The 10073-nt window shown below is 46.3% G+C and overlaps 1 protein-coding gene across 1 annotated transcript in view; it reads left to right on the top strand.

The window, feature by feature from the left end:
- Positions 1-9340, top strand: part of atp10a (ATPase phospholipid transporting 10A) — a 65369-nt gene extending 56029 nt beyond the window's left edge. The window contains exons 17-21 of the mRNA XM_063201513.1: positions 509-709; positions 983-1063; positions 1680-1784; positions 5342-5529; positions 6893-9340. Coding sequence (XP_063057583.1) covers positions 509-709; positions 983-1063; positions 1680-1784; positions 5342-5529; positions 6893-7787 — 1470 coding nt within the window. The 3' untranslated portion in view covers positions 7788-9340. The remainder of the gene's footprint in view (positions 1-508; positions 710-982; positions 1064-1679; positions 1785-5341; positions 5530-6892) is intronic.
- Positions 9341-10073: the final 733 nt, after the last annotated feature.

Genomic DNA, 10073 nt, shown 5'->3' with positions numbered 1-10073 from the left:
TAGTTTTTAGTGGCTTAGAAACGCTGCATTTTTATACAGGTGTGGAGTGGTTTTTTTGTGCGTTTTTGTGAAGTCAGCCATTTCCTTTGTGGGGAAAGCCCCCCTCTCTTAAGTGGCTGGCCCTCTGAAGCTGCACATTTCTTAATGAAGATCTATTCTATGTGTGGTCTGGACACTGATCCGTCGCCTCTAATGATACCATGGCCACAGGGCCCTCAGTATCTTCAATGGGGCTTCCTTACATTAACTTGATTCATTTTTTCCCCCATTTATTCATCCCCCCATCCATCAATCTTTTTTTCATCCATCCATCCATCCATCCAATAACCATTCATTCATCAAGCCATTGTTTCATTCACTTATGCACCTCGACCTCCTACGTTTTATCTTGCGGCTTGTGGCTCATTCCTTTTATTACTTTCGCTCCTGTCTTCCCTTTCTCTCTCTCCTTCCCTCTGGTCCCTCCTCTCTCTCTCCCTCTGATCCCCCCCCCTCTCTCTCTCTGCAGATGTTTGTGGCACTTATCTTCTGGTACCAGTTCTACTGTGGCTTCTCGGGGTCGGCCATGATCGATCAGTGGTATCTGATCTTCTTCAACCTGATGTTCTCGGCCTTCCCGCAGCTCATCACCGGCACGCTGGACAAGGACGTGTCGGCCGAGACCCTCCAGGAACTACCTCAGCTCTACATGAGCGGACAGAACTCAGAGGTGCATAACAAGGACGTGTAGCCGTCTTGGTTTGACTGATTAAATTTTGCATTGTGCGAGTGAAGCATACACTCTTTTTGCATGTGCCACCGGGTTCTTGCTATGAATGTCCATGCGTGTGCGTGTGCGTGTGCGTGCGTGCTGCTGGTGCATGTTGTACCATGCTGATGTTTAGTTTGATGTTTGGTCGTAATGCCCCTGCAAGGACATGCAAGGAGGCTGCCCTGCACTGAAGCAAGAAGGTTCACATGCCTGTACTCTCTTCCTTAACAGGAATACAAGCCATATATGTTCTGGATGAACATGATTGATGCCTTCTACCAAAGCCTTGTCTGCTTCTTCATTCCTTATTTTGTGAGTTTTGCATACCTCCTTTTTTTTCTTTCGCCACATACCATTTTAATATTATTGTCTATTGACTGTTTTAAAGGTACACTGTGAGGGAAATGGCCAAAAAAGGTACTGCATCTATGCTGCTCATTGAAACTGGACTGCCTATTGCCAAATTTGATATTTTCATGAAATTTTACGAAGTAATAAATTAATATTTTTTAGTATGTATGGCCCAAGTACAGTAATTTTTGCAGCTAAAAATGACAATTTCTGGGAATTCAAAATGCAGGACCATGGAGAAGATCCCCCTTTTCATGTCATAATGAATACTTAGAATTTGATGGTGCTGGTAAGTATTAATGAAAAGGGTAACATTAGTGAATAGGTAGCATGAATTCTGGAAATTAACTACAAATCTTACACAGTGTACCTTTTTAAAGGCTTTTGTGACTGAGTGTTGCACATCTCCTTACATTGCTTGTCACATGGCATTTGATAATATAAACTAGTGACTTTCAAACTGCCCAAAAGTGCCATATAGTTAGTTGACTTTGTAACTACACATGTCAAATGGTCAGCACAACCACTCAATCGTGGCCTTTGAACTCTTTCTGACCTGTCTGGTATGCTGTCCTAGGCATATGCTGACTCGAATGTGGACTTGTTCACGTGGGGGACTCCCATCACCACACTGGCCTTGTTTACCATCCTCCTCCACCTGGGCATCGAGACCAAAACATGGGTAAGAATACAGTCTCTCATGGAAAATAAATGTTTTATTCTGTCAAACATGGAAGGTATTTAAATGGATTGCACCGACCGCACTCACGACTAAAATGTATCCCTTGAATCTTTTTTTTTTTTAATTGCCAAGATATCAATGTTCTCGGGGCACACAGCACACTCTATTGTAGCGATAAAACAGAATATCTAACATGCCAAGGGTTTTGTTATGAGCCTTATGACCATAATGGTACATTTAAAGAGCTTTCAAGAATGTCTTCAATTTCCAAATTGAAGTCCAACGGCTTACAGATAAACATTTATATATTACCAAGAACCCATACAGTTTTAGAATGTGTTTAGCTATTCCTTTTTACATGTAATTCTCCTTACAGTTACTGCTAAGGACTGGGTAATTAATCATTCGCAAATTTTGGTCATTGTCATCGACATGAAGTTTTATCATGATCAGCCTGGGGCATATTTAATCAATGCCCGGAGGCTGATTAATGCTTAGCACTGCTATTTAAAACGCCTGTGCTCGCTATCGTCTTGGTCCGTGCCATTTTACACTGTCGTGGGGTAGGTCACTCATTGGCCGGTTGTCCCACTTCCTCAGCACCTGCTGGTGATCCCATGGGACAGACGGCCATGATTAAGGCTGATTGGTCCATCCCTCCGTCTCAATCACAGTAATGCTACTCGGGAATCAAATCAGACTGCCGGCTCAGGGCTTGTTAATGTTTCCTTGCGGAGGTGTGTGTGTGCGCGTGTGTGTGCGCGTGTGTGTGTGTGTGAGACGTAGGCGGTGGCAGTGGCAGTGGCTGTAACTGGACTGTGCCCAGGAAAACGGACAAAGGGGGTCAGTTGTCCCGGGCCCAGGGAAAGGGGGAGCCCAGAATTGTGTCCCCATTACATTGTATTTATTGAGTGTGGGGGTCTTTTCAAATGACTTTGTCCTGGGCCCGGCCAAAGCTGTCAGTGGCCCTGACTGTGCCTGTGGATATTTATGCATTAAGCTCCCGCTGATTAGATTGAACCAGGAGACTCTGTGGCATGCGAGGTGATCCATCAGTCCTGCTGCTCTGCTCTGCTCTGCTCTGCTCTACTCTACTCTACTCTGCCTCGCTCCACTCTGCTCTGCTCTGCCTGGTTTGTCCGTCCGACGACACACGTGTTTCCTTCACCCTACCGATCCCACGGCTGTATATCACACGCGCACATCACACCGACATGGACACAGGAGCTGGAGAATAACTGTTGCCTTTCCTCCTCCCCTCCCTGAACACACCGAAGCATACACACGAGCACATACACATGCCCGCACGCCCACACGCACACCGACACACGCGCGCACATGTTTGTGTATGTGTGTGTGGGCATGTGCGCGTGTGTGTGTGCATTTCACAGGTAAGCATGTGTGAACGTACGACTTCCCGCAACCTGCTCGGATGGTCCTGGTTATGAGTCTGCTGAGATTTACGAGACCCGATTGGATTAGAGCTCTTTCCATTACGCCGGGCCCGTAAATTTTCACCCGTCAGGTTTTTTTTCTCTCACTCTCTTTTTTTTAGTACATGAAAAATGTCCTTTTCTACTGCTTCTTGGCCACCTTAGCTCCCCTGTGACAGAGCGGATGAACGAACGAAGGAGTGAGGTAGGGGTGTGGCACTTCCACGCCAAGCAACATCTCCCTGCCCCCCAAACTGACACCAACCTTCACATTTAGCTTTAACTTTCATTTTTGGGGGGGTCAGTTATCACCTTGTTGAAATGACAGTATTTTAAAGGTTTGTGACCCGCGGAAGGCAGATTGGGCCCGAAACCTTTGAAACAACTCGGGAGTATGCTGCACTTTTGCACGAAAGCATTTGAGAAGAAAGCAAACATTCTGTTCTGATTGTGAGGTGTGTGGTTATATGAGAAGCATCACTTGCCAAGGGCATCCAAGGTGAATCCCTTCTGTTCAGTAAGGCCTCCTCCTCCTCCTCCTCCTCCTCCTCTTAGTCTGTCTTCCAAGGACGGGTGTGTGTCTGGGCCAGATAGTTTGAGATGTTTTGGGGCGAGGTGCTGGCCAGATTCCCCACAGAGGCAGATGGGAGTGCTCCCCTCTTCACATACCTCGCACACGTAGTAAATCAGCGTTGTGCTTATTCATCAAGTCAGCCAAGTCCAGAACGCTTAACATCTCCTCAATTACCACAACCCCTGTGCAGCACACTTAACTAGATATGTCTAAAGCTGACACTTTAACGGGAATAGTTACAGCTGTGACATCAACCCCATCAACATATCCAGGAGATTTCTTACCCATCACCAGTCATCATGGTTGGTGTCTAATCATATAATGTTCACGGGTGCAGTGGAGTGGATGGGAAAGCTCCTGTACTGTTCACCTTTTTGAAGTGGCAAAGCCATTTTTCCACCTTTACCGCTATGACGGTTAATGACATGCATATTCGTCATATTGCTGTGCAAAACCGGCATGCATAGTGCAGTATGCCCACCTTTTATAGCAAGTATGCTGCTAGTAGTCGTAATCATCCATTCCCATTTTATGGTATTGAGGATGTCACCCCTTAAATTATTAGCTCGTAAGAGGTCGTTTTTAAATGTGAGATCGTAAAGTGCAACCAGGTTTGCTCTGACCCTAAAATAAATGGAATAGTTGTGATTTAACTGCAGCTGGAGTTGTCACCTCCAGTAGCTGATTTATCTCTTCTTTAATAGACTTTCACATACAAAAAGGGCTGAATTGATAGTTCGTGACATAGTCATCTTTGCCGTCAGGGCGTCAAAATACATGTACTTTTGTGGTGAAAATCAACATTTTAGTATGGAAGTGGGACGTTGCTTGCCTCTGCAGTTAACCTTTGAATGAATATAGATATGCGGTATTGCAAAAATGTCCAGAGTCGTGAGCTTTATTGTGTGGCCAAGAACATTGCCCCTCAGTCTAAAGGGTAAATGGTTAATGGACAGAATTTATAAATCAAATTCCCCATACTCTGCAGAGTGTCAGATTGAATGCCTCACTTTCATTCACGCCGGCTGCGAATGCTGCCATGCATTCGCCCAGCGTGTCAATCAGCATGCCAAGAATCGAATGGGATTCAGTCTCTTTGTATTGACCAAGGACACTTGGTACTCAGCCTAGCCAGGAATAAAGGTGAACTCAGACTAGCGACCATTTAAATGATGAACCACAGTCACCTGTCTCACACAAAATTAAGCTTTTATCGAACGTGAGCCTTGCCATCCTCTCTCTTTGTTGATGATTATTGTGCGGTGCGGGCGAGTATTCAGTGAATATTTTAAAATGATCATGTCTTGAAGAGCTTTCTGAACTCTGACCTGTCTCCTGTTCTCAGCCTATCTGCCTGTCTCTGTGTATCTTGTGCGTAAGTTTCTAGACACCTCTCTCTCTTTCCAGGTGTGGATGAATTGGGCTTCTATGACATTCAGTATCATGCTTGTGTTTTCTCAACTCTCAACGATCTCTCTCTCTCTCTCTCTCTCTCTCTCTCTCTCTCTCTCTCTCTCTCTCTCTCTCTCTCTCTCTCTCTCTCTCCCCAGACGTGGATGAACTGGGCCTCCATCGCGTTCAGTATAGTGCTGTTCTTCACGGTGGCCCTGTGCTACAACGCCTCCTGCCCCACCTGCTACGCCCCCTCCAACCCCTACTGGACCATGCAGAGGCTGCTGGGAGATCCGCTCTTCTACCTGCTGTGTGTCATCACGCCCCTCACCGCCCTCCTGCCCAGGTGAGCTGCATTTCACCAGGCCATCACCAGTGATGGGCAGAATGGATTTGTTCGTTCAATCAAGTGCCACATATTCCAAATGACTTGGTTTTACTTGTCACTTTCAACCAGGTGATCAGTCAACCAGCCAATCTCCTGTTGAATTGGACATTGAAAACCAGGCCATTTGGAATATGTGGCACTGGATTGTAGAAACTAATGAATCCAGGTTGCCCATCACTGACCATCACACTCATTCCAACTGGCGGCTAACTGGTCTCATAGGACTCAATGTTAACTGCTAGCTTGGAGGTAAAATTTGCCCTGCCATACCCAGAGAACGGTTGAAAGTATAGGAGAACAGTAAAACCCTATTATTTAACTCAAGAGGTGTAACATAAGCTTATTTCCAAAAATGGGACAGTGTCACTTTAAGGCTGCCAACCGAAAATCAAGTACATGATCAGAAACACTTCATCATACACAACATACACTTGGGATTTCATTCAAAATATGTACTGTATGTTATCAGTGTTGCAAAGTGAAGTATGTACATTATCAGTTTGGTCTGGTTTGGTTTGGTTTTAGTATATAAAATGTGCTGTGTAGCCTGATAGGATTGGTATGATTTATTTTAGTTTGTTGAGTTTGTTTTTTATGTCAGTTATTTTAATTATTGAACGTTTTTGTCCAGAAAATTGCTTTTGGAAGTTACTTCAACAGCTGTCGTCTCCATGTTTATTTTTTGTTAACGATAAAAAAAAAGATAGTTCAGAATCTTCCAAAAGTTTGAAGAATGTTCTGCACATAGTCAGAAGTGTGTGTTCAGATAGAACAGCGTCCTGGAAGCAGGCCTCACTCAGGGAGTATGAACACCAGAAGTATGTAGACAGAGGCATCCTCCACGCTCCACACGGCTCCTTACTGCTCAGCAGGGAAGCCGACGGAAGGGGGGGAGGACAAAGGGGTCAGTTGTCCAGGCCCAGATAGGATGAGGTATTAAGGGAAGGTTGGGGGAATTTGGTTCGTGTTACATTGTACTGTATGTATTGGGTGTGGGGTGCTTTTAGATGACTTTGTCCTGGGCCCAGCCAAAGCTTTTAGCGACCCTGTGACGGCACGCAGTCAGAACACACCCTGTGATGATAACACAACCGGGGCCTCTCGTGGTGTTTACTCCAGAGAAACCAGTGTGTGTGGTTAGTGTATCCAAGCGGAGTGCTGTTTATATTTCCTGACATACGTGCATATGTCTGTGTGTGTGTGGGTGGGTGAGTGTCTGTCTTCCTTTGGCTATGTGTGCGTGCGTGTATGGTTGCATGTGCGTGTGTGTGTGTGTGCGTATGTGTGCGTATGTGTGCGCGTACGCTTCCCCGCTCCTCAGATATTTCTACCGGGCGTGCCAGGGCTCGCTGTTCCCCAGCCCGGTGCAGGTGGGCCGGCAGCTGGACCGGCTCCCGGTGGAGGTGCGCCGCAACCTGCTGAGCCTCAACTGGATGAAGGTGGGCTCCCTGGGCTCCCTCTTCGGGCCGCGGCCCTCCATCTTCCCCTTCTTCGCCTCCCTCCCCAGGGGCTGCGGGCCCCGCTCGCAGAAGGCCCGCCTCACGCCCTCCTCCTTGTCCTCTTCCTCCTCCTCCTCCTCCTCCTCCCCCTCTTCCTCCTCGACCTCCAAGAAGCCAGAGGCGCCAGGCAGTGCTGCGCACTCCCCCAGCCTGGAGACGGGGCCCAGCTGTCCGGGCTCGAAGCAGCAGACAGCCGACCAGCGCACAAGCGTCCAGCAGCAGCAGGAGTCACCGCAGCAGCAGGAGTCACCGCAGCAGCAGGGCCGGGGACGGCCACACAAGCAGCAGCAGAGCTCAGGCTGCAACCAACCCCCTTCCCACTCCCCTTCCCCGTCCCCTCACTTAAACAGCACAGGGGCAACCCCCCACAGCCCCCCCACAGACACAGACACCCTGCCTTACACCAAAGAGCCCCGGCACGCCAAGGAGCCCCCAGACCCCCTCTCTGTTGCCACAGTTGGGGAGGTGGACTTTAGGCCTCGCAGCAGCATGACCTCCACACCACTGCTGCAGCCGGCTGCGGCCGCCCAGGGCGAGGGCGAGGGTGGTGGGGGTGTTGGGAGACGCACTCAGGGCAGCGGGGCCCAGGGAGGGAGGGACTACGGGAGTGATGCCAGCCCCATGCACAGACTCATCCCCCAGGGGAGCGGGGCGTACAACAGCACCCAGGAGTCAGACTTGGATAGAGAATACGCCCTCAAAACGACTCCACTCTGATCTTTTATACTCCCCAACTACACACACACACACACACAGGCACACACAGGCACACACAGGCACACACAGGCACACACAGGCACACACAGGCACACACAGACACACACAGACACACACAGACACACACAGACACACACAGACACACACAGACACACACACACACACAAACACTAAAACGCTGGCAAAGACATACGTACACACACATGCATATGTATTACGCCAATCTCATTTTGCACGTCATTTCTAAGATTTTTTTATTTTATTTTTTTCTGGAGAATTATTTTATAAAAAGTTATAGATGGGTACTATACATTTATATATGCATTTTTATAGGTGTAAAAAGTGAAACCAAATTATGGAGATGATTTTTGTCAGATATTTAGCTCGTGCTTTTGCAACTGGAGTTTTTCATATCAATGTTTTCTGTCTGTTTGTGTAGTATGCGTGTGAGCGCGTTTCTGTGTGGGTATGTATTTTAAATGCTGCCATACCATAACTTGTTTTATTTAAGTTCCATCTCAGAACTGGATGCGGTATTTCTGGTATTACTGTACCTGTAAAGGAATCTTAATGAGAACCATTCCTTTATCTGTTTCTAGATGGGCTTGTTCCGCCTTTGAAAGCCACACACCTTTGAAGCCTTATCTTTCCCCTCTCTCTCTCTCTCTCTCTCTCTCTCTCTCTCTCTCTCTCTCTCTCTCTCTCTCTCTCTCTCTCTCTCTCTCTCTCTCTCTCTCTCTCTCTCTGTCACTCTCTCACTGAGTTACACCAACAGCAGACGGATGCTGTGCTGTTCACCCTTTCGTTTTGTCTGGTTCCTCAACTATGCCTCAGCCTCTCTCTGTCATTGAAGCCAAAGACAAAACTAAGTGGTGTTTCTGAAGGCAGCTTGGCTATCAAAAGCTCTGCTTTTTGGAAGATCTTTCTTTAGCAAGACTTAAGACACTTGACTGTGGAGGGTGGCCTATCTTATTTTCAACACCACAGGAGAAAGGTGATTAGTCCAGTAAAACTTGAAACTGAGTGTGAGGAGCTCACTAAACGGGAGAGATTATACAAGAGTAGCTTTCCCCATAGTCAGAGAAGGGGGTGCGCCTCACAGCAGACCAGCCTCTCTCTCTCTCTCTTGCCTTAACACTTTTTTAAGGGCTCTCTTATAATTCACAGATGCCAGCACTCGGTGTGTCTTTACTCGTCTGTCTTTAACACTTTATCATGCTGCTTTCCCCCCCTCGTCAGACGTTTTATATATGTATGAATGTCTATTTTCAGCAAGAGTTATCACCGCTATATCGCAGTATCCACTGATATCGTTATAGTTGTTACAACCCTGCTATTTTTCTGTACGGTAAGCTAATGCTACAGTAGGCGGTAGCTCACTTTTAGATTGCATTTATCAGAGTCTTTATATGGTAAACAAAGCTAACTTTCCACATGGGAGAAATTGGCATGACTAGCACCAGTACCCCTACACTATCGGCCATCAATGGTGATAATGTTTTGCAGTATAGGGGTAGTATTGATGGCGTTATGCGTTTTTTTGTTGTTGTTTTTTTTTTATTTCAACATCGACTGATCTTTCTAGTCGTTTTATTATGGTGCCACAGGCGTGCCAGTGTGGTTTGGCACTTTGAGAGAGGAGAGCTGAAACGACTGAAAATGGCAGGACCGACACTTTTTGTTGTTGTTGTTCCTGCATTGTCATTGCATTTCACAGCTACGAGCGTTTTTATATATATATATATAATTAAAGATGCAAGTCCCTGTTTCCTTTTATTGTCAAAATTAAGTCAAGTTTATTAGTCATTAGTCAAGTATTTATATAAATGCATATTAATACACATTCTTTTGACTTTTGCACACGGTGCTGAACCAAGATAGAGCTACAGACGTTATGTCAATGTAATTTTTTTTTTCAGAAACCCAAAGAACGGTCATCTTTTATGTTCCCCCAGTAGTCTCTGTGATGACTCTGGGGATTTCAATGCCAAAGATGTTCTATCTCATCTCTCTCCTGTTTGTATTTCCCTCCTAAACGTGTTCATGTTGGACCTGTTAAGAACTTACTGGCTTGTTCTAGAACCATTCCTTGTTCACCAATGGCGAAATGTCCAAAAGGCTGTAAAATACCAATGTGTCATCTGATCATGTTATACCTGTAAAAACTTCTCTCTTGTTCTAAAATCATTCCATGCTCATCAGTGATGAGACCTTTGAAAACGAGGCCCTTTCTTTGTCTTTGTATCATGCTGAAACTAACATTGTTGGCCTAGTGTGGCTTCTTTC

This window comes from Engraulis encrasicolus, chromosome 6 (genome assembly GCF_034702125.1).
Source record: "Engraulis encrasicolus isolate BLACKSEA-1 chromosome 6, IST_EnEncr_1.0, whole genome shotgun sequence".
Taxonomy (NCBI): Eukaryota; Metazoa; Chordata; class Actinopteri; order Clupeiformes; family Engraulidae; genus Engraulis; species Engraulis encrasicolus.
Note: the sequence above shows the minus strand (reverse complement) of the source record. Positions and strands in the feature narration are given on the sequence as shown.